General features: G+C 44.8%; 1 protein-coding gene across 1 annotated transcript in view; it reads left to right on the forward strand.

Annotated features, from left to right (window-relative positions):
- The window catches only part of LOC147120601 (uncharacterized), a 72,461-nt gene that overhangs the window by 20,630 nt on the left and 25,632 nt on the right, over window positions 1–26,199 (forward strand). Inside the window, exons 2-4 of the mRNA XM_085986728.1 lie at window positions 606–878; window positions 3,970–4,140; window positions 6,143–6,274. Of these exons, the coding sequence (XP_085842854.1) occupies window positions 606–878; window positions 3,970–4,140; window positions 6,143–6,274 (576 nt within the window). The remainder of the gene's footprint in view (window positions 1–605; window positions 879–3,969; window positions 4,141–6,142; window positions 6,275–26,199) is intronic.

Here is a 26,199-nt window from a genome sequence, read left to right on the forward strand (position 1 = left end):
GAGAGGTTTAGGTAGGGAATTCCAGAGTTTAGGGCCCAGGCAGGTCAAGGCACGGCTGACAATGGTGGGGCAAAGGAAATCGGGGATATACAGGAGGCCAGAATTGGAGGAGCGCGGAGATCTCGGAGGGTTGTGGGGCTGGAGGCGGTTACAGAGATAGGGAGAGGGCGAGGCCATGGGGGGATTTGAAAACCAGGTTGAGAATTTTTAAATCGAGGTGTTGGTGGACGGGGAGCCGATGTAGGTCAGCGAGCTCAGGGCTGACGGTGAACGGGATGGCATAAATTAAAGATCACTCACCCAAAGAACAAAGGCAGAAATCAGGAGATTATTTTCTCATGCAGAAGGTTGATGCATGACTAGAAACAGGGAAAAGAATCCAAAAGAGCTTTTAAAAGGGACGTGAATAAACAAATGATGAAGTAGAATTTAGAAGGAGGTGAGGGGAATGGGACTGAGGGGAGATCTTTCAGAGAGCGGGCACAAGGGGTGATGGGCTGAATGGCCTCCTGTGCTGTAACAGTCAATGATTTTGTGCTGTGGACAAGATGAGCAGTGTGTTGACGTGATTCAGGCTCCTTTGATGAAGGTGATCTGCTCCCCAGGTAACTATGAGTGCATGACCCTGGCCCTGAAGAGCCGCTGTGAGAACCTGCTGAAGAGGAGGACCAGTCGGAACGAGCGACAGAACGCCAAAGACCGGGCGAGGAAGAGGCTGAAGGCCCAGGCCGCAGGCAGCAGTCTGAAGAGGGAGGTCCGCAATGCCGGGAGCCGGTCCCGCAGAGAGGAGCGACTTGTGGGGCTGTGCGAGATACACTTTGTACCTCTGGTGGTGGGACAGAAGGACGGGGGCAAAGAGCAGAGGCTCCGCTGTGTAGGTTGGTGACTTCCTTAACTCTTACCTCCATCACCTTTAGCACACACTCCCAGGGCAGGTATAGCACGGGTTAGATACAGAGTAAAGCTCCCTCTACACTGTCTCATCAAACACTCCCAGGGCAGGTACAGCACAGGTTAGATACAGAGTAAAGTTCCCTCTACACTGTCCCATCAAACACTCCCAAGGCAGGTACAGCACGGGTTGGATACAGAGTAAATCTCCCTCTACACTGTCCCATCAAACACTCCCAGGGCAAGTACAGCAGCGGTTAGATACAGAGTAAAGCTCCCTCAACACTGTCCCATCAATCACTCCCAGGACAGGTACAGCTCGCGTTAGATACAGAGTAAAGCTCCCTCTACACTGTCCCATCAAACACTCATAGGGCAGGTACAGCACGGGTTAGATACAGAGTAAAGCTCTGTCTACACTGTTTCATCAAACACTCCCAGGGCAGGTACAACACGGGTTAGATACAGAGTAAAGCTCCCTCAACACTGTCCTATCAAGCACTCCCAGGGCAGGTACAGCACGGGTTAGATACAGAGTAAAGCTCCTTCTACACTGTCCCATCAATCACTCCCAGGACAGGTACAGCTCGGGTTAGATACAGAGTAAAGCTCCCTCTACACTGTCCCATCAAACACTCCCAGGGCAGGTACAGCACGGGTTAGATACAGAGTAAAGCTCTGTCTACACTGTTTCATCAAACACTCCCAGGGCAGGTACAACACGGGTTAGATACAGAGTAAAGCTCTCTCTACGCTGTCCCATCAAACACTCCCAGGGCAAGTACAGCAGCGGTTAGATACAGAGTAAAGCTCTCTCTACACTGTCCCATCAAAGATTCCCATCCCTCTACTACACTAACTCATTGTACTTTGAAGAACCCTTTGCCTCTAATTATTCTTTGGTAGATTACTCCAAACATTTCTCACCTTTTAGGGTATATCAGACAAACACATGGGGTTTGATTTTCATTGGGCCGTGGAGGTGGGATTAGAGGCGTGTGGGGGGTTAAAATCCCGAAATCGGGGGCCACGAACCCATCCCGCCCCCAACCCGCCTCCATGCCAGTTTCAAAGGAGGCGGGTACCCGACCTGTGCTGGGAGCCGCCTCCCCGAGGCGGGAAGGGTATTAGTGCCAATTAACTGCCTGTTAACAGGTAGTTAACAGGCAGTTTTTAGCCTAATCCCTATTTTTATTCCTGAATTGTGGGATTCCCGATGGCTCCAAACCACGCCAAGTTAATGAGGCAGACCGTCGGGCTGAAGAGCTTGGAGGGTTCGAGATGTCCGGTGTTCAGGTGAGTGATGGGTGCATGAGTGAAGAGGTAAGTGTGTTTGGTGTGTGTAAAGTGTTTAAAGAAGTTTAATTACCTTTACTTACCTTTACAGCCTTCCTTCCTTCAGGTCTCGGGAGTCCCTCATCTTACCGGCACAGAAAGCAGAATGGCCGCGAGCTGTCAAAAGTTGCAGCATTCAGCTTTCTGTTCTGGAGAGATCTCTAAATCAGCCTGAGAGGAAGGAATTAACTTAGAGTACAGATTGTCAGTGTTTGACAGCTTCAAACAGCTGTCAAACGCTGATATTTCATCTGTCAAAAGCTCTGTATCTAACCGCTGCTGTACTTGCCCTGGGAGTGTTTGATGGGACAGTGTAGAGAGAGCTTTACTCTGTCTGTCAATCTGTGACGTCACCTGTTGCCGGGTGGCCCTTAATTAGCCTGCTGAACCCGCTGGGCGGGCTCAACAAGATCAATCAAGTGAAAATCGCGTGGGTTGGCCACAACTCGAACCCCGAAAGTTGTAGTCCCGCCTCCTACACGCCTCCAGAATCAAAATCCAGCCCATGGTCTTGGAGCAGTTCGTCCACCAGTTGGGAGGTGACGGTATGATCCCAATGATTGAATTGACGAATGGAAAATCATTGGAGGATTCCCCAATTCTCTGAGTTGTCCTCCAAACAGCTGAGAGTCCGCACTGGGAATGAGCATTTGTAAAACATTCCCATTTGACTCGTTTCTTTTCACCCTGGTTCCTTGCTTAACTTCGAAGTAATAATCGGGAATCATCTGATCTATCTCATTGAATGCTTTACAGTCATTGACACATCCTTTTTTTGAACGAAGTTTGCCAAAAAAAGAATGGGGGTAATTTTAATCCGAGTCGTCGGGCGGGAATCCCACAGGATTTGCACCCTGCCCAATAGTGACCTCAACGGACAGGGGGTGCAACGAAGGTCTACGCTTGTCTATATAAGAGATGCAGCTCATTGAGTCTCTCTGGATGAGCAGATGCTTTGAACTGAACGGTTTTAATTTTTTCGCCTGTTTTCAGAAGACCCTGGCGGAGATTGGTTCCTGGGATGAGAGGGTTGTCCTATGAGGAGAGATTGATTAGAATGGGCCTATACTCTCTGGGGTTTAGAGGAATGAGAGGTGATCTCATTAGAACATATAACATTATTAGAGGACTTGATAGGATACATGCTGAGCGGATGTTTCCTCTGGTTGGAGAGTCTAGAACCAGGGGTCACAGTCTCAGTATAAGAGGTTGGCCATTTAGGACTGAGATGAGGAGAAATTTCTTCACGCAGAGGGTTGTGAATTTTTGGAATTCTCTGCCCCAGAGGGCTGTGGATGCTGAGTCGTTGAGTATGAGGCTGAGATCGATAGATTTTTGGACTCTAGAGGAAACAAGGGATATGGGGATCGGGCGGGAAAGTGGAGTTCAGGTCGAAGATCAGCCATGATCTTATTGAATGGCGGAGCAGGCTCGAGGGGCCGTATGGCCGACTCCTGCTCCTAATTCTTATGTAAAATCAAGTCGGGTGTAAAACCAGTGTTGCACCCAATTCTGTCAGTTTCCTGACGGGCGACTTAGGTTAAAATTGCCCCTGAATATTTCAGGGGCAGACAGAAGTTGATCCTCGATTCCCAAGTTTCAGTGTGGGATTAAATCTCAGTCACAACTTTGAAGTCAAGTCAAGGATTTGCCTTAAGGGACCTTCTCCCGTTCCCCCTCCATCAGACTTGATCTTGGTTTGAAGGAATTGCCCCGAAGTAACATTTTGTTTTCTTGCTCCAGAGCAGAAGGGTTTTGCCGCGTGTCCTCGGCCTCTCACCATCACCAGTCCCAACCCTGCCGCCGCCAACTGTGAGTTAAATAAAAATACACGCCGGTGTCATCGGCAGCAGCTGTCGTCACGGAAATCCTGCCGCATGTACCAGACATGTGACCACGGAGTGCTGTTATCTGGTGAGATGGGTGTGTGAGAGAGGGAGTGGGAGAGTGAGAGATAGTGCGAGTGACTGAGAGAATGATAGAGCGAGAAGGGAGAGGGGAGAGAGAGTGAGGAAGAGGGGAGAGAGGGAGGGAGTGAGAGAGAGCGTGAAAGAGGGAGAGGGGAGCGAGAGTGAGGGAGAGGGGAGCGAGAGTGAGGGAGAGGGGAGCAAGAGTGAGGGAGATGGGAGCGAGAGGGAGGGAGAGAGTGAGGGGAGAGAGAGAGGGAGAGAGGGGAAATAGGGAGAGAGTGAGAGAGAGCGTGAGAAGGGAGAGAGTGAGAGGGGAGAGAGGGAGGGAGAGAGGGAGAGTGAGGAAGAGAGGCAGAGAGTGATAGAGAGTGAAAAAGGGAGAGGAAACAGAGGGAGTGTGGGAGCGAGGGAGGAGGGGGCGAGAGAGGGGACAGAGAGGGAGTGGTAGAGAGGGGGAGGGAGATGGTGTGAGAGAGGGTGGATGGAGAGGAGAAGGGGAGAAAGAGTGAGAGAGGGCGAAGGGAGAGGTAGGATAGAGGGGAAGATACAGGGAGGGAGAGAGGGGAGGCAAAGAGCAAGAGGGAGCAGGAAGGGAGAGAATGAGGGATGGAGGGAGGGGAAACAGCAATGTGATAATGACTAAAATAATCGATTTTTTAGTGATGTTGGTTGAGGGATAATTATTTGGCCAGGACACCGGGGAGAACTCCACTGCTCTTCTTCGAAATAGTGGCCGTGGGATCTTTTACATCCACCTGAGAGGGCAGGTGGTCCTTGGTTTAATGCCTCATCCGAAAAACGGCACCTCCGACAGTGCAACGCTCCCTCAGCACTGCCCCTCCGACAGTGCAGCGCTCCCTCAGTACTGCCCCTCCGACAGTGCAGCGCTCCCTCAGTACTGACCCTCCGACAGTGCAGCACTCCCTCAGTACTACCCCTCCGACAGTGCAGCACTCCCTCAGTACTGCCCCTCCGACAGTGCAGCACTCCCTCAGTACTGCCCCTCCGACAGTGCAGCGCTCCCTCAGTACTGACCCTCCGACAGTGCAGCGCTCCCTCAGTACTGCCCCTCCGACAGTGCGGCGCTCCCTCAGTACTGCCCCTCCGACAGTGCGGCGCTCCCTCAGTACTGCCCCTCCGACAGTGCGGCGCTCCCTCAGTACTGCCCCTCCGACAGTGCGGCGCTCCTTCAGTACTGCCCCTCCGACAGTGCAGTGCTCCCTCAGTACTGCCCCTCCGACAGTGCAGCGCTCCCTCAATACTGCCCCTCCGACAGTGCAGCGCTCCCTCAGTACTGCCCTTCCGACAGTGCAGCACTCCCTCAGTACTGCCCCTCCGACAGTGCAGCGCTCCCTCAGTACTGCCCCTCCGACAGTGCAGCGCTCCTTCAGTACTGCCCCTCCGACAGTGCAGCGCTCCCTCAGTACTGCCCCTCTGACAGTGCAGCGCTCCCTCAGTACAGCCCCTCTGACAGTGCAGCGCTCCCTCAGTACTGCCCCTCTGACAGTGCAGCGCTCCCTCAGTACTGCCCCTCCGACAGTGCAGCGCTCCCTCAGTACTGCCCCTCCGACAGTGCAGCGCTCCCTCAGTAGTGCCCCTCCGACAGTGCAGCGCTCCCTCAGTACTGCCCCTCCGACAGTGCAGCGCTCCCTCAGTACTGCCCCTCTGACAGTGCAGCGCTCCCTCAGTACTGCCCCTCCGACAGTGCAGTGCTCCCTCAGTACTGCCCCTCTGACAGTGCGGCGCTCCCTCAGTAGTGCCCCTCTGACAGTGCAGCGCTCCCTCAGTACTGCACTGGGAGAGTCGGCCTGGATTTTGTGCCCAAGGCTCCGGAGTGGAAATTGAACCCAAGACCTTATGACCCAGAGACGAGAGAGGGTGTTACCCACTGAGCCCCGACTGACACCGTGTCCAGGGCTCTCTGTGTGGGACGAGTGTTTCAGGAATGCGATTGGTTGTTGCCTACAGATTTGTCTCCTTACTTCTCCTTTCTCATTGGTTTTCAGGCGGGTGGAAGGAGCACCTCATGTACCAGCGGCACGTGCACAACGTCATACACTTCTACCGAATGCTGCGGAGAAATGGCTTCCGCACAGAGAACATCAAAACCTTCTTTGCAGGAGATGGACAGATCCCCGGTAAATACAGGCACACTGTGCTCTATACCGGCAAATATAATCAGATCCCCGGTAAATACAGGCACACTGTGCTCTATACCGGCAAATATAACCAGATCCCCGGTAAATACAGGCACACGGTGCTCTATTCCGGCAAATATAACCAGATCCCTGGTAAATACAGCCAGGAAGTAGATTCAGTAGTAACTTTCAAAAGAGAATTGGATAAATACTTGAAGGAGGGAAAGGGAGAGTGAGAGAAATAGGGGGAAGATAAATCAGAAAGAAATTCTACAGCACCTTTCACGACCTCAGGATGTCCCAAAGCACTTTACAGCCAATGAAGTGCTTTTGAAGGAACAACAGAAAATGGTGGAAAAACTCAGCAGGCCAGGCAACATCCGTGGAGAGAGAAATAGAGTCAACGTTTCAGGTCGCAACCTTTTGTCAAGTCTGAAAAAGCTCAGGAAATGAAACAGATTAAAAGTCCAGTTTGGAGGCTGGGAGAGAACAAAAGAGAAGTGAAGAGACATTAAGAGGTATTCAAAACGAGACGAGATGGTGATAGGACTAATGGAGACAAAAGACGGCTCAGATTAGGTGTGAAATGCGCTGGCAGAATGGTTTATTTTTAAGTACTTTTGAAGTGTAGTCACTGGAGTAATGTAGGAAACGCGGCAGCCAATTTGCGCACAGCAAGCTCCCACAAACAGCAATGAGATAAATGACGAGACAGTTTTTGGTGATGTTGGTTGAGGGGTAAATATCGGATACTGTCATTGTTTAACACAGGGTGAGATCAGGGTTCTGATACTTTCATTGTTTAACACAGGGTGAGATCAGGGTCCTGATACTGTCATTGTTTAACACAGGGTGAGATCAGGGTTCTGATACTTTCATTGTTTAACACAGGGTGAGATCAGGGTCCTGATACTGTCATTGTTTAACACAGGGTGAGATCAGGGTCCTGATACTGTCATTGTTTAACACAGGGTGAGATCAGGGTTCTGATACTTTCATTGTTTAACACAGGGTGAGATCAGGGTCCTGATACTGTCATTGTTTAACACAGGGTGAGATCAGGGTCCTGATACTGTCATTGTTTAACACAGGGTGAGATCAGGGTCCTGATACTTTCATTGTTTAACACAGGGTGAGATCAGGATCCTGATACTGTCATTGTTTAACACAGGGTGAGATCAGGGTCCTGATACTGTCATTGTTTAACACAGGGTGAGATCAGGGTCCTGATACTGTCATTGTTTAACACAGGGTGAGATCAGGGTCCTGATACTTTCATTGTTTAACACAGGGTGAGATCAGGGTCCTGATACTGTCATTGTTTAACACAGGATGAGATCAGGGTCCTGATACTTTCATTGTTTAACACAGGGTGAGATCAGGGTCCTGATACTGTCATTGTTTAACACAGGGTGAGATCAGGGTCCTGATACTTTCATTGTTTAACACAGGGTGAGATCAGGGTCCTGATACTTTCATTGTTTAACACAGGGTGAGATCAGGGTCCTGATACTTTCATTGTTTAACACAGGGTGAGATCAGGGTCCTGATACTGTCATTGTTTAACACAGGGTGAAATCAGGGTCCTGATACTTTCATTGTTTAACACAGGGTGAGATCAGGGTCCTGATACTGTCATTGTTTAACACAGGGTGAGATCAGGGTCCTGATACTGTCATTGTTTAACACAGGGTGATATCAGGGTCCTGATACTTTCATTGTTTAACACAGGGTGATATCAGGGTCCTGATACTTTCATTGTTTAACACAGGGTGAGATCAGGGTCCTGATACTGTCATTGTTTAACACAGGGTGAGATCAGGGTCCTGATACTTTCATTGTTTAACACAGGGTGAGATCAGGGTCCTGATACTTTCATTGTTTAACACAGGGTGAGATCAGGGTCCTGATACTTTCATTGTTTAACACAGGGTGAGATCAGGCTCCTGATACTTTCATTGTTTAACACAGGGTGAGATCAGGGTCCTGATACTGTCATTATTTAACACAGGGTGAGATCAGTGTCCTGATACTGTCACTGTTTAACACAGGTTGAGATCAGGGTCCTGATACTTTCATTGTTTAACACAGGGTGAGATCAGGGTCCTGATACTGTCATTGTTTAACACAGGGTGAGATCAGGGTCCTGATACTGTCATTGTTTAACACAGGGTGAGATCAGGGTCCTGATACTTTCATTGTTTAACACAGGGTGAGATCCGGGTCCTGATACTGTCATTGTTTAACACAGGGTGAGATCAGGGTCCTGATACTTTCATTGTTTAACACAGGGTGAGATCAGGGTCCTGATAGTGTCATTGTTTAACACAGGGTGAGATCAGGGTCCTGATACTGTCATTGTTTAACACGGGTGAGATCAGGGTCCTGATATTTTCATTGTTTAACACAGGGTGAGATCAGGGTCCTGATACATTCATTGTTTAACACAGGGCGAGATCAGGGTCCTGATACTTTCATTGTTTAACACAGGCTGAGATCAGGGTCCTGATACTGTCATTGTTTAACACAGGGTGAGATCAAGGTCCTGATACTGTCATTGTTTAACACAGGGTGAGATCAGGGTCCTGATACTTTCGTTGTTTTAATACCGGGTGAGATCAGGATCCTAATACTTTCATTGTTTAACACAGGGTGAGATCAGGGTCCTGATACTTTCATTGTTTTAACACAGGGCGAGATCAGGGTCCTGATACTTTCATTGTTTAACACAGGATGAGATCAGGGTCCTGATACTTTCATTGTTTAACACAGGGTGAGATCAGGGTCCTGATACTTTCATTGTTAAACACAGGGTGAGATCAGGGTCCTGATACTGTCATTGTTTAACACGGGTGAGATCAGGGTCCTGATATTTTCATTGTTTAACACAGGGTGAGATCAGGGTCCTGATACATTCATTGTATAACACAGGGCGAGATCAGGGTCCTGATACTTTCATTGTTTAACACAGGGTGAGATCAGGGTCCTGATACTGTCATTGTTTAACACAGGGTGAGACCAGGGTCCTGATACTGTCATTGTTAAACACAGGGTGAGATCAGGGTCCTGATACTTTCATTGTTTAACACAGGGTGAGATCAGGGTCCTGATACTGTCATTGTTTAACACAGGGTGAGACCAGGGTCCTGATACTGTCATTGTTTAACACAGGGTGAGATCAGGGTCCTGATACTTTCATTGTTTAACACAGGGTGAGATCAGGGTCCTGATACTGTCACTGTTTAACACAGGATGAGATCAGGGTCCTGATACTTTCATTGTTTAACACAGGGTGAGATCAGGGTCCTGATACTGTCATTGTTTAACACAGGGTGAGATCAGGGTCCTGATACTGTCATTGTTTAACACAGGGTCAGATCAGGGTCCTGATACTTTCATTGTTTAACACAGGGTGAGATCAGGGTCCTGATACTGTCATTGTTTAACACAGGGTGAGACCAGGGTCCTGATACTTTCATTGTTTAACACAGGGTGAGATCAGGGTCCTGATACTTTCATTGTTTAACACAGGGTGAGATCAGGGTCCTGATACTGTCATTGTTTAACACAGGGTGAGATCAGGGTCCTGATGCTTTCATTGTTTTAACACACGGTGAGATCAGGGTCCTGAAACTTTCATTGTTTCAATACCGGGTGAGATCAGGATCCTGATACTTTCATTGTTTAACACAGGGTGAGGTCAGGGTCCTGATACTTTCATTGTTTTAACACAGGGTGAGATCAGGGTCCTGATACTTTCATTGTTTAACACAGCGTGAGATCAGGGTCCTGATACTTTCATTGTTTAACACAGGGTGAGATCAGGGTCCTGATACTGTCATTGTTTAATACAGGGTGAGATCAGGGTCCTGATACTGTAATTGTTTAACACAGGGTGAGATCAGGGTCCTGATACTTTCATTGTTTTAACACAGGGTGAGATCAGGGTCCTGATACTTTCATTGTTTTAATACCGGGTGAGATCAGCATCCTGATACTTTCATTGTTTAACACAGGATGAGATCAGGGTCCTGATACTTTCATTGTTTAACACAGGGTCAGATCAGGGTTCTGATACTTGCATTGTTTAACACAGGGTGAGATCAGGGTCCTGATACTTTCATTGTTTAACACAGGGTGAGATCAGGGTCCTGATACTGTCATTGTGTAACACAGGATGAGATCAGGGTCCTGATACTGTCATTGTTTAACACAGGATGAGATCAGGGTCCTGATACTTTCATTGTTTAACACAGGATGAGATCAGGGTCCTGATACTTTCATTGTTTAACACAGGGTGAGATCAGGGTCCTGATACTTTCATTGTTTAACACAGGGTGAGTTCAGGGTCCTGATACTTTCATTGTTTAACACAGGGGGAGATCAAGGTCCTGATACTTTCATTGTTTAACACAGGGTGACATCAGGGTCCTGATACTTTCATTGTTTAACACAGGGTGAGATCAGGGTCCTGATACTTTCATTGTTTAACACAGGGTGAGATCAGGGTCCTGATACTTTCATTGTTTAACACAGGGTGAGATCAGGGTCCTGATACTTTCATTGTTTAACACAGGGTGAGATCAGGGTCCTGATACTGTCATTGTTTAACACAGGGTGAGATCAGGGTCCTGATACTGTCATTATTTAACACAGGGTGAGATCAGGGTCCTGATACTTTCATTGTTTTAACACACGGTGAGATCAGGGTCCTGACACTTTCATTGTTTTAATACCGGGTGAGATCAGGATCCTGATACTTTCATTGTTTAACACAGGGTGAGATCAGGGTCCTGATCCTTTCATTGTTTTAACACAGGGTGAGATCAGGGTCCTGATACTTTCATTGTTTAACACAGGGTGAGATCAGGGTCCTGATACTTTCATTGTTTAACACAGTGTGAGATCAGGGTCCTGATACTGTCATTGTTTAACACAGGGTGAGATCAGGGTCCTGATACTTTCATTGTTTTAACACAGGGTGAGATCAGGGTCCTGATACTTTCATTGTTTAACACAGGGTGAGATCAGGGTCCTGATACTGTCATTATTTAACACAGGTTGAGATCAGGGTCCTGATACTTTCATTGTATGACACAGGATGAGATCAGGGTCCTGATACTTTCATTGTTTAACACAGGGTGAGATCAGGGTCCTGATACTTGCATTGTTTAACACAGGGTGAGATCAGGCTCCTGATACTTTCATTGTTTAACACAGGGTGAGATCAGGGTCCTGATCCTTTCATTGTTTTAACACAGGGTGAGATCAGGGTCCTGATCCTTTCATTGTTTTAATACCGGGTGAGATCAGGATCCTGATACTTCATTGTTTAACACAGGGTGAGATCAGGGTCCTGATACTTTCATTGTTTTAACACAGGGTGAGATCAGGGTCCTGATACTTTCATTGTTTAACACAGGATGAGATCAGGGTCCTGATACTTTCATTGTTTAACACAGGGTGAGATCAGGGTCCTGATACTTTCATTGTTTAAAACAGGATGAGATCAGGTTCCTGATACTTTCATTGTTTGACACAGGTTGAGATCAGGGTCCTGATACTTTCATTGTATGACACAGGATGAGATCAGGGTCCTGATACTTTCATTGTTTAACACAGGGTGAGATCAGGGTCCTGATACTTTCATTGTTTAACACAGGTTGAGATCAGGGTCCTGACACTTTCATTGTTTAACACAGGGTGAGATCAGGGTCCTGATACTTTCATTGTTTAACACAGGGTGAGATCAGGGTCCTGATACTTTCATTGTTTATCGCAGGGTGAGATCAGGGTCCTGATACTTTCATTGTTTAACACAGGGTGAGATCAGGGTCCTGACACTTTCATTGTTTAACACAGGGTGAGATCAGGGTCCTGATACTTTCATTGTTTAACACAGGTTGAGATCAGGGTCCTGATACTTTCATTGTTTAACACAGGATGAGATCAGGGTCCTGATACTTTCATTGTTTAACACAGGGTGAGATCAGGGCTCTGATACTTTCATTGTTTAACACAGGGTGAGATCAGGGTCCTGATACTTTCATTGTTTAACACAGGATGAGATCAGGGTCCTGATACTTTCAATGTTTGACACAGGGTGAGATCAGGGTCCTGATACTTTCATTGTATGACACAGGATGAGATCAGGGTCCTGATACTTTCATTGTTTAACACAGGGTGAGATCAGGGTCCTGATACTTGCATTGTTTAACACAGGGTGAGATCAGGGACCCGATACTTTCATTGTTTAACACAGGTTGAGATCAGGGTCCTGATACTTTCATTGTTTAACACAGGGTGAGATCAGGGTCCTGATACTTTCATTGTTTAACACAGGGTGAGATCAGGGTCCTGATACTTTCATTGTTTAACACAGCGTGAGATCAGAGTCCTGATACTTTCATTGTTTAACACAGGGTGAGATCAGGGTCCTGATACTTTCATTGTTTAACACAGGGTGAGATCAGGGTCCTGATACTTTCATTGTTTAACACAGGGTGAGATCAGGGTCCTGATACTTTCATTGTTTAACACAGGGTGAGATCAGAGTCCTGATACTTTCATTTTTTAACACAGGGTGAGATCAAGGTCCTGATACTTTCATTGTTTAACACAGGGTGAGATCAGGGTCCTGAAAATTTCATTGTTTAACACAGGGTGAGATCAGGGTCCTGATACTTTCATTGTTTAACACAGGGTGAGATCAGGGTCCTGATACTTTCATTGTTTAACACAGGGTGAGATCAGGGTCCTGATACTTTCATTGTTTAACACAGGATGAGATCAGGGTCCTGATACTTTCATTGTTTAACACAGGGTGAGATCAGGGTTCTGATACTTTCATTGTTTAACACAGGGTGAGATCAGGGTCCTGATACTTTCATTGTTTAACACAGGGTGAGATCAGGGTCCTGATACTGTCATTGTGTAACACAGGATGAGATCAGGGTCCTGATACTGTCATTGTTTAACACAGGATGAGATCAGGGTCCTGACACTTTCATTGTTTAACACAGGATGTGATCAGGGTCCTGATACTTTCATTGTTTAACACAGGGCGAGATCAGGGTCCTGATACTTTCATTGTTTAACACAGGGTGAGATCAGGGTCCTGATACTTTCATTGTTTAACACAGGGTGAGATCAGGGTCCTGATACTTTCATTGTTTAACACAGGGTGAGATCAGGGTCCTGATACTTTCATTGTTTAACACAGGGTGAGATCAGGGTCCTGATACTTTCATTGTTTAACACAGGGTGAGATCAGGGTCCTGATACTTTCATTGTTTAACACAAGGTGAGATCAGGGTCCTGATAATGTCATTGTTTAACACAGGGTGAGATCAGGGTCCTGATACTGTCATTGTTTAACACAGGGTGAGATCAGGGTCCTGATACTGTCATTATTTAACACAGGATGAGATCAGGGTCCTGATACTTTCATTGCTTAACAGAGGGTGAGATCAGGGTTCTGATACTTTCATTGCTTAACACAGGGTGAGATCAGGGTCCTGATACTTTCATTGTTTAACACAGGGTGAGATCAGGGTCCTGATACTGTCATTGTGTAACACAGGATGAGATCAGTAGTCCTGATACTGTCATTGTTTAACACAGGATGAGATCAGGGTCCTGATACTTTCATTGTTTAACACAGGATGTGATCAGGGTCCTGATACTTTCATTGTTTAACACAGGGTGAGATCAGGGTCCTGATACTTTCATTGTTTAACACAGGGTGAGATCAGGGTCCTGATACTTTCATTGTTTAACACAGGGTGAGATCAGGGTCCTGATACTTTCATTGTTTAACACAGGGTGAGATCAGGGTCCTGATACTTTCATTGTTTAACACAGGGTGAGATCAGGGTCCTGATACTTTCATTGTTTAACACAGGATGAGATCAGGGTCCTGATACTTTCATTGTTTAACACAGGATGAGATCAGGGTCCTGATACCTTCATTGTTTAACACAGGATGAGATCAGGGTCCTGATACTTTCATTGTTTAACACAGGGTGAGATCAGGGTCCTGATACTTTCATTGTTTAACACAGGATGAGATCAGGGTCCTGATACTTTCATTGTTTAACACAGGGTGAGATCAGGGTTCTGATACTTTCATTGTTTAACACAGGGTGAGATCAGGGTCCTGATACTTTCATTGTTTAACACAGGGTGAGATCAGGGTCCTGATACTGTCATTGTGTAACACAGGATGAGATCAGGGTCCTGATACTGTCATTGTTTAACACAGGATGAGATCAGAGCCCTGATACTTTCATTGTTTAACACAGGATGAGATCAGGGTCCTGATACTTTCATTGTTTAACACAGGGTGAGATCAGGCTCCTGATACTTTCATTGTTTAACACAGGGTGAGATCAGGGTCCTGATACTTTCATTGTTTAACACAGGGTGAGATCAAGGTCCTGATATTTTCATTGTTTATCACAGGGTGACATCAGGGTCCTGATACTTTCATTGTTTAACACAGGGTGAGATCAGGGACCTGATACTGTCATTATTTAACACAGGATGAGATCAGGGTCCTGATACTTTCATTGCTTAACAGAGGGTGAGATCAGGGTTCTGATACTTTCATTGTTTAACACAGGGTGAGATCAGGGTCCTGATACTTTCATTGTTTAACACAGGGTGAGATCAGGGTCCTGACACTGTCATTGTGTAACACAGGATGAGATCAGGGTCCTGATACTGTCATTGTTTAACACAGGATGAGATCAGGGTCCTGATACTTTCATTGTTTAACACAGGATGTGATCAGGGTCCTGATACTTTCATTGTTTAACACAGGGTGAGATCAGGGTCCTGATACTTTCATTGTTTAACACAGGGTGAGATCAGGGTCCTGATACTTTCATTGTTTAACACAGGGTGAGATCAGGGTCCTGACACTTACATTGTTTAACACAGGGTGAGATCAGGGTCCTGATACTTTCATTGTTTAACACAGGGTGAGATCAGGGTCCTGATACTTTCATTGTTTAACACAGGATGAGATCAGGGTCCTGATACTTTCATTGTTTAACACAGGATGAGATCAGGGTCCTGATACCTTCATTGTTTAACACAGGATGAGATCAGGGTCCTGATACTTTCATTGTTTAACACAGGGTGAGATCAAGGTCCTGATACTTTCATTGTTTAACACAGGGTGAGATCAGGGTCCTGATACTTTCATTGTTTAACACAGGGTGAGATCAGGGTCCTGATACCTTCATTGTTTAACACAGGGTGAGATCAGGGTCCTGATACTTTCATTGTTTAACACAGGGTGAGATCAGGGTCCTGATACTTTCATTGTTTAACACAGGATGAGATCAGGGTCCTGATACTTTCATTGTTTAACACAGGGTGAGATCAGGGTTCTGATACTTTCATTGTTTAACACAGGGTGAGATCAGGGTCCTGATACTTTCATTGTTTAACACAGGGTGAGATCAGGGTCCTGATACTGTCATTGTGTAACACAGGATGAGATCAGGGTCCTGATACTGTCATTGTTTAACACAGAATGAGATCAGGGTCCTGATACCTTCATTGTTTAACACAGGATGAGATCAGGGTCCTGATACTTTCATTGTTTAACACAGGGTGAGATCAGGGTCCTGATACTTTCATTGTTTAACACAGGGTGAGATCAGGGTCCTGATACTTTCATTGTTTAACACAGGGTGAGATCAAGGTCCTGATATTTTCATTGTTTAACACAGGGTGACATCAGGGTCCTGATACTTTCATTGTTTAACACAGGGTGAGATCAGGGTCCTGATACTTTCATTGTTTAACACAGGGTGAGATCAGGGTCCTGATACTTTCATTGTTTAACACAGGGTGAGATCAGGGTCCTGATACTTTCATTGTTTAACACAGGGTGAGATCAGGGTCCTGATACTGTCATTGTTTAACACAGGGTGAGATCAGGGTCCTGATACTGTCATTATTTAACACAGGGTGAGATCAGGGTCCTGATACTTTCATTGTTTTAACACACGGTGAGATCAGGGTCCTGACACTTTCATTGTTTTAATACCGGGTGAGATCAGGATCCTGATACTTTCATTGTTTAACACAGGGTGAGATCAGGGTCCTCATACTTTCATTGTTTTAACACAGGGTGAGATCAGGGTCCTGATACTTTCATTGTTTAACACAGGGTGAGATCAGGGTCCTGATACTTTCATTTTTTAACACAGGATGAGATCAGGGTCCTGATACTTTCATTGTTTAACACAGGGTGAGATCAGGGTCCTGATACTTTCATTGTTTAACACAGGATGAGATCAGGGTCCTGATACTTTCATTGTTTGACACAGGGTGAGATCAGGGTCCTGATACTTTCATTGTATGACACAGGATGAGATCAGGGTCCTGATACTTTCATTGTTTAACACAGGGTGAGATCAGGGTCCTGATACTTGCATTGTTTAACACAGGGTGAGATCAGGGTCCAGATACTTTCATTGTTTATCACAGGGTGAGATCAGGGTCCTGATACTTTCATTGTTTAACACAGGGTGAGATCAGGGTCCTGATACTTTCATTGTTTAACACAGGGTGAGATCAAGGTCCTGATACTTTCATTGTTTAACACAGGGTGAGATCAGGGTCCTGATACTTTCATTGTTTAACACAGGGAGAGATCAGGGTCCTGATACTTTCATTGTTTAACACAGGGTGAGATCAGGGTCCTGATACTTTCATTGTTTAACACAGGGTGAGATCAGGGTCCTGATACTTTCATTGTTTAACACAGGATGAGATCAGGGTCCTGATACTTTCATTGTTTAACACAGGGTGAGATCAGGGTTCTGATACTTTCATTGTTTAACACAGGGTGAGATCAGGGTCCTGATACTTTCATTGTTTAACACAGGATGAGATCAGGGTCCTGATACTTTCATTGTTTGACACAGGGTGAGATCAGCGTCCTGATACTTTCATTGTATGACACAGGATGAGACCAGGGTCCTGATACTTTCATTGTTTAACACAGGGTGAGATCAGGGTCCTGATACTTTCATTGTTTAACACAGGGTGAGATCAGGGTCCTGATACTTTCATTGTTTTAATACCGGGTGAGATCAGGATCCTGATACTTCATTGTTTAACACAGGGTGATATCAGGGTCCTGATACTTTCATTGTTTTAACACAGGGTGAGATCAGGGTCCTGATACTTTCATTGTTTTAACACAGGGTGAGATCAGGATCCTGATACTTCATTGTTTAACACAGGGTGATATCAGGGTCCTGATACTTTCATTTTTTTAACACAGGGTGAGATCAGGGTCCTGATACTTTCATTGTTTTAACACAGGGTGATATCAGGGTCCTGATACTTTCATTGTTTTAACACAGGGTGAGATCAGGATCCTGATACTTCATTGTTTAACACAGGGTGATATCAGGGTCCTGATACTTTCATTGTTTTAACACAGGGTGAGATCAGGGTCCTGATACTTTCATTGTTTTAACACAGGGTGAGATCAGGGTCCTGATACTTTCATTGTTTTAATACCGGGTGAGATCAGGATCCTGATACTTCATTGTTTAACACAGGGTGAGATCAGGGTCCTGATACTTTCATTGTTTTAACACAGGGTGAGATCAGGGTCCTGCTACTTTTATTGTTTAACACAGGATGAGATCAGGGTCCTGATACTTTCATTGTTTAACACAGGGTGAGATCAGGGTCCTGATACTTTCATTGTTTAACACAGGATGAGATCAGGGTCCTGATACTTTCATTGTTTGACACAGGGTGAGATCAGGGTCCTGATACTTTCATTGTATGACACAGGATGAGATCAGGGTCCTGATACTTTCATTGTTTAACACAGGGTGAGATCAGGGTCCTGATACTTGCATTGTTTAACACAGGGTGAGATCAGGGTCCTGATACTTTCATTGTTTAACACAGGTTGAGATCAGGGTCCTGATACTTTCATTGTTTAACACAGGGTGAGATCAGGGTCCTGATACTTTCATTGTTTAACACAGCGTGAGATCAGAGTCCTGATACTTTCATTGTTTAACACAGGGTGAGATCAGGGTCCTGATACTTTCATTGTTTATCACAGGGTGAGATCAGGGTCCTGATACTTTCATTGTTTAACACAGGATGAGATCAGGGTCCTGATACTTTCATTGTTTAACACAGGGTGAGATCAAGGTCCTGATACTTTCATTGTTTAACACAGGGTGAGATCAGGGTCCTGATACTGTCATTGTTTAACACAGGATGAGATCAGGGCCCTGATACTTTCATTGTTTAACACAGGATGAGATCAGGGTCCTGATACTTGCATTGTTTAACACAGGGTGAGATCAGGGTCCTGATACTTTCATTGTTTAACACAGGTTGAGATCAGGGTCCTGATACTTTCATTGTTTAACACAGGGTGAGATCAGGGTCCTGATACTTTCATTGTTTAACACAGCGTGAGATCAGAGTCCTGACTTTCATTGTTTAACACAGGGTGAGATCAGGGTCCTGATACTTTCATTGTTTAACACAGGGTGAGATCAGGGTCCTGATACTTTCATTGTTTATCACAGGGTGAGATCAGGGTTCTGATACTTTCATTGTTTAACACAGGGTGAGATCAGGGTCCTGATACTTTCATTGTTTAACACAGGGTGAGATCAAGGTCCTGATACTTTCATTGTTTAACACAGGGTGAGATCAGGGTCCTGATACTTTCATTGTTTAACACAGGGTGAGATCAGGGTCCTGGTACTTTCATTGTTTAACACAGGGTGAGATCAGGGTCCTGATACTTTCATTGTTTAACACAGGGTGAGATCAGGGTCCTGATACTTTCATTGTTTAACACAGGATGAGATCAGGGTCCTGATACTTTCATTGTTTAACACAGGGTGAGATCAGGGTTCTGATACTTTCATTGTTTAACACAGGGTGAGATCAGGGTCCTGATACTTTCATTGTTTAACACAGGGTGAGATCAGGGTCCTGATACTGTCGTTGTTTAACACAGGATGAGATCAGGGCCCTGATACTTTCATTGTTTAACACAGGATGAGATCAGGGTCCTGATACTTTCATTGTTTAACACAGGGTGAGATCAGGGTCCTGATACTTTCATTGTTTAACACAGGGTGAGATCAGGGTCCTGATACTTTCATTGTTTAACACAGGGTGAGATCAGGGTCCTGATACTTTCATTGTTTAACACAGGGTGAGATCAGGGTCCTGATACTTTCATTGTTTAACACAGGATGAGATCAGGGTCCTGATACTTTCATTGTTTAACACAGGGTGAGATCAGGGTCCTGATACTTTCATTGTTTAACACAGGGTGAGATCAGCGTCCTGATACTTTCATTGTTTAACACAGGGTGAGATCAGGGTCCTGATACTTTCATTGTTTAACACAGGGTGAGATCAGGGTCCTGATACTTTCATTGTTTAACACAGGGTGAGATCAGGGTCCTGATACTTTCATTGTTTAACACAGGGTGAGATCAGGGTCCTGATACTTTCATTGTTTTAATACCGGGTGAGATCAGGATCCTGATACTTCATTGTTTAACACAGGGTGATATCAGGGTCCTGATACTTTCATTGTTTTAACACACGGTGAGATCAGGGTCCTGATACTTTCATTGTTTAACACAGGATGAGATCAGGGTCCTGATACTTTCATTGTTTAACACAGGGTGAGATGAGGGTCCTGATACTTTCATTGTTTAACACAGGATGAAATCAGGGTCCTGATACTTCCATTGTTTGACACAGGGTGAGATCAGGGTCCTGATACTTTCATTGTATGACACAGGATGAGATCAGGGTCCTGATACTTTCATTGTTTAACACAGGTTGAGATCAGGGTCCTGATACTTGCATTGTTTAACACAGGGTGAGATCAGGGTCCTGATACTTTCATTGTTTAACACAGGGTGAGATCAGGGTCCTGATACTTTCATTGTTTAACACAGGATGAGATCAGGGTCCTGATACTTTCATTGTTTAACACAGGGTGAGATCAGGGTTCTGATACTTTCATTGTTTAACACAGGGTGAGATCAGGGTCCTGATACTTTCATTGTTTAACACAGGGTGAGATCAGGGTCCTGATACTGTCGTTGTTTAACACAGGATGAGATCAGGGCCCTGATACTTTCATTGTTTAACACAGGATGAGATCAGGGTCCTGATACTTTCATTGTTTAACACAGGGTGAGATCAGGGTCCTGATACTTTCATTGTTTAACACAGGGTGAGATCAGGGTCCTGATACTTTCATTGTTTAACACAGGGTGAGATCAGGGTCCTGATACTTTCATTGTTTAACACAGGGTGAGATCAGGGTCCTGATACTTTCATTGTTTAACACAGGATGAGATCAGGGTCCTGATACTTTCATTGTTTAACACAGGGTGAGATCAGGGTCCTGATACTTTCATTGTTTAACACAGGGTGAGATCAGCGTCCTGATACTTTCATTGTTTAACACAGGGTGAGATCAGGGTCCTGATACTTTCATTGTTTAACACAGGGTGAGATCAGGGTCCTGATACTTTCATTGTTTAACACAGGGTGAGATCAGGGTCCTGATAATTTCATTGTTTAACACAGGGTGAGATCAGGGTCCTGATACTTTCATTGTTTTAATACCGGGTGAGATCAGAATCCTGATACTTCATTGTTTAACACAGGGTGATATCAGGGTCCTGATACTTTCATTGTTTTAACACAGGGTGAGATCAGGGTCCTGATACTTTCATTGTTTAACACAGGATGAGATCAGGGTCCTGATACTTTCATTGTTTAACACAGGGTGAGATCAGGGTCCTGATACTTTCATTGTTTAATACAGGTTGAGATCAGGGTCCTGATACTTCCATTGTTTGACACAGGGTGAGATCAGGGTCCTGATACTTTCATTGTATGACACAGGATGAGATCAGGGTCCTGATACTTTCATTGTTTAACACAGGTTGAGATCAGGGTCCTGATACTTGCATTGTTTAACACAGGGTGAGTTCAGGGTCCTGATACTTTCATTGTTTAACACAGGTTGAGATCAGGGTCCTGATACTTTCATTGTTTAACACAGGGTGAGATCAGGGTCCTGATACTTTCATTGTTTCACACAGGGTGAGATCAGGGTCCTGATACTTTCATTGTTTAACACAGGGTGAGATCAGGGTCCTGATACTTTCATTGTTTATCACAGGGTGAGATCAGGGTCCTGATACTTTCATTGTTTAACACAGGGTGAGATCAGGGTCCTGATACTTTCATTGTTTAACACAGGGTGAGATCAAGGTCCTGATACTTTCATTGTTTAACACAGGGTGAGATCAGGGTCCTGATACTTTCATTGTTTAACACAGGGTGAGATCAGGGTCCTGGTACTTTCATTGTTTAACACAGGGTGAGATCAGGGTCCTGATACTTTCATTGTTTAACACAGGGTGAGATCAGGGTCCTGATACTTTCATTGTTTAACACAGGATGAGATCAGGGTCCTGATACTTTCATTGTTTAACACAGGGTGAGATCAGGGTTCTGATACTTTCATTGTTTAACACAGGGTGAGATCAGGGTCCTGATACTTTCATTGTTTAACACAGGGTGAGATCAGGGTCCTGATACTGTCGTTGTTTAACACAGGATGAGATCAGGGCCCTGATACTTTCATTGTTTAACACAGGATGAGATCAGGGTCCTGATACTTTCATTGTTTAACACAGGGTGAGATCAGGGTCCTGATACTTTCATTGTTTAACACAGGGTGAGATCAGGGTCCTGATACTTTCATTGTTTAACACAGGGTGAGATCAGGGTCCTGATACTTTCATTGTTTAACACAGGGTGAGATCAGGGTCCTGATACTTTCATTGTTTAACACAGGATGAGATCAGGGTCCTGATACTTTCATTGTTTAACACAGGGTGAGATCAGGGTCCTGATACTTTCATTGTTTAACACAGGGTGAGATCAGCGTCCTGATACTTTCATTGTTTAACACAGGGTGAGATCAGGGTCCTGATACTTTCATTGTTTAACACAGGGTGAGATCAGGGTCCTGATACTTTCATTGTTTAACACAGGGTGAGATCAGGGTCCTGATACTTTCATTGTTTAACACAGGGTGAGATCAGGGTCCTGATACTTTCATTGTTTAACACAGGGTGAGATCAGGGTCCTGATACTTTCATTGTTTAACACAGGATGAGATCAGGGTCCTGATACTTTCATTGTTTAACACAGGGTGAGATCAGGGTTCTGATACTTTCATTGTTTAACACAGGGTGAGATCAGGGTCCTGATACTTTCATTGTTTAACACAGGGTGAGATCAGGGTCCTGATACTTTCATTGTTTAACACAGGGTGAGATCAGGGTCCTGATACTTTCATTGTTTAACACAGGGTGAGATCAGGGTCCTGATACTTTCATTGTTTAACACAGGGTGAGATCAGGGTCCTGATACTTTCATTGTTTAACACAGGGTGAGATCAGGGTCCTGATACTTTCATTGTTTAACACAGGATGAGATCAGGGCCCTGATACTTTCATTGTTTAACACAGGATGAGATCAGGGTCCTGATACTTTCATTGTTTAACACAGGGTGAGATCAGGGTCCTGATACTTTCATTGTTTTAACACAGGGTGAGATCAGGATCCTGATACTTCATTGTTTAACACAGGGTGATATCAGGGTCCTGATACTTTCATTTTTTTAACACAGGGTGAGATCAGGGTCCTGATACTTTCATTGTTTTAACACAGGGTGATATCAGGGTCCTGATACTTTCATTGTTTTAACACAGGGTGAGATCAGGATCCTGATACTTCATTGTTTAACACAGGGTGATATCAGGGTCCTGATACTTTCATTGTTTTAACACAGGGTGAGATCAGGGTCCTGATACTTTCATTGTTTTAACACAGGGTGAGATCAGGTTCCTGATACTTTCATTGTTTTAATACCGGGTGAGATCAGGATCCTGATACTTCATTGTTTAACACAGGGTGAGATCAGGGTCCTGATACTTTCATTGTTTTAACACAGGGTGAGATCAGGGTCCTGCTACTTTTATTGTTTAACACAGGATGAGATCAGGGTCCTGATACTTTCATTGTTTAACACAGGGTGAGATCAGGGTCCTGATACTTTCATTGTTTAACACAGGATGAGATCAGGGTCCTGATACTTTCATTGTTTGACACAGGGTGAGATCAGGGTCCTGATACTTTCATTGTATGACACAGGATGAGATCAGGGTCCTGATACTTTCATTGTTTAACACAGGGTGAGATCAGGGTCCTGATACTTGCATTGTTTAACACAGGGTGAGATCAGGGTCCTGATACTTTCATTGTTTAACACAGGTTGAGATCAGGGTCCTGATACTTTCATTGTTTAACACAGGGTGAGATCAGGGTCCTGATACTTTCATTGTTTAACACAGCGTGAGATCAGAGTCCTGATACTTTCATTGTTTAACACAGGGTGAGATCAGGGTCCTGATACTTTCATTGTTTATCACAGGGTGAGATCAGGGTCCTGATACTTTCATTGTTTAACACAGGATGAGATCAGGGTCCTGATACTTTCATTGTTTAACACAGGGTGAGATCAAGGTCCTGATACTTTCATTGTTTAACACAGGGTGAGATCAGGGTCCTGATACTGTCATTGTTTAACACAGGATGAGATCAGGGCCCTGATACTTTCATTGTTTAACACAGGATGAGATCAGGGTCCTGATACTTGCATTGTTTAACACAGGGTGAGATCAGGGTCCTGATACTTTCATTGTTTAACACAGGTTGAGATCAGGGTCCTGATACTTTCATTGTTTAACACAGGGTGAGATCAGGGTCCTGATACTTTCATTGTTTAACACAGCGTGAGATCAGAGTCCTGATACTTTCATTGTTTAACACAGGGTGAGATCAGGGTCCTGATACTTTCATTGTTTAACACAGGGTGAGATCAGGGTCCTGATACTTTCATTGTTTATCACAGGGTGAGATCAGGGTTCTGATACTTTCATTGTTTAACACAGGGTGAGATCAGGGTCCTGATACTTTCATTGTTTAACACAGGGTGAGATCAAGGTCCTGATACTTTCATTGTTTAACACAGGGTGAGATCAGGGTCCTGATACTTTCATTGTTTAACACAGGGTGAGATCAGGGTCCTGGTACTTTCATTGTTTAACACAGGGTGAGATCAGGGTCCTGATACTTTCATTGTTTAACACAGGGTGAGATCAGGGTCCTGATACTTTCATTGTTTAACACAGGATGAGATCAGGGTCCTGATACTTTCATTGTTTAACACAGGGTGAGATCAGGGTTCTGATACTTTCATTGTTTAACACAGGGTGAGATCAGGGTCCTGATACTTTCATTGTTTAACACAGGGTGAGATCAGGGTCCTGATACTGTCGTTGTTTAACACAGGATGAGATCAGGGCCCTGATACTTTCATTGTTTAACACAGGATGAGATCAGGGTCCTGATACTTTCATTGTTTAACACAGGGTGAGATCAGGGTCCTGATACTTTCATTGTTTAACACAGGGTGAGATCAGGGTCCTGATACTTTCATTGTTTAACACAGGGTGAGATCAGGGTCCTGATACTTTCATTGTTTAACACAGGGTGAGATCAGGGTCCTGATACTTTCATTGTTTAACACAGGATGAGATCAGGGTCCTGATACTTTCATTGTTTAACACAGGGTGAGATCAGGGTCCTGATACTTTCATTGTTTAACACAGGGTGAGATCAGCGTCCTGATACTTTCATTGTTTAACACAGGGTGAGATCAGGGTCCTGATACTTTCATTGTTTAACACAGGGTGAGATCAGGGTCCTGATACTTTCATTGTTTAACACAGGGTGAGATCAGGGTCCTGATACTTTCATTGTTTAACACAGGGTGAGATCAGGGTCCTGATACTTTCATTGTTTTAATACCGGGTGAGATCAGGATCCTGATACTTCATTGTTTAACACAGGGTGATATCAGGGTCCTGATACTTTCATTGTTTTAACACACGGTGAGATCAGGGTCCTGATACTTTCATTGTTTAACACAGGATGAGATCAGGGTCCTGATACTTTCATTGTTTAACACAGGGTGAGATCAGGGTCCTGATACTTTCATTGTTTAACACAGGATGAAATCAGGGTCCTGATACTTCCATTGTTTGACACAGGGTGAGATCAGGGTCCTGATACTTTCATTGTATGACACAGGATGAGATCAGGGTCCTGATACTTTCATTGTTTAACACAGGTTGAGATCAGGGTCCTGATACTTGCATTGTTTAACACAGGGTGAGATCAGGGTCCTGATACTTTCATTGTTTAACACAGGGTGAGATCAGGGTCCTGATACTTTCATTGTTTAACACAGGATGAGATCAGGGTCCTGATACTTTCATTGTTTAACACAGGGTGAGATCAGGGTTCTGATACTTTCATTGTTTAACACAGGGTGAGATCAGGGTCCTGATACTTTCATTGTTTAACACAGGGTGAGATCAGGGTCCTGATACTGTCGTTGTTTAACACAGGATGAGATCAGGGCCCTGATACTTTCATTGTTTAACACAGGATGAGATCAGGGTCCTGATACTTTCATTGTTTAACACAGGGTGAGATCAGGGTCCTGATACTTTCATTGTTTAACACAGGGTGAGATCAGGGTCCTGATACTTTCATTGTTTAACACAGGGTGAGATCAGGGTCCTGATACTTTCATTGTTTAACACAGGGTGAGATCAGGGTCCTGATACTTTCATTGTTTAACACAGGATGAGATCAGGGTCCTGATACTTTCATTGTTTAACACAGGGTGAGATCAGGGTCCTGATACTTTCATTGTTTAACACAGGGTGAGA

The sequence above is a fragment of the Somniosus microcephalus genome, chromosome 4, assembly GCF_052327205.1.
Source record: "Somniosus microcephalus isolate GS21.2 chromosome 4, FLI_Smic_1.0, whole genome shotgun sequence".
Lineage (NCBI taxonomy): Eukaryota > Metazoa > Chordata > Chondrichthyes > Squaliformes > Somniosidae > Somniosus > Somniosus microcephalus.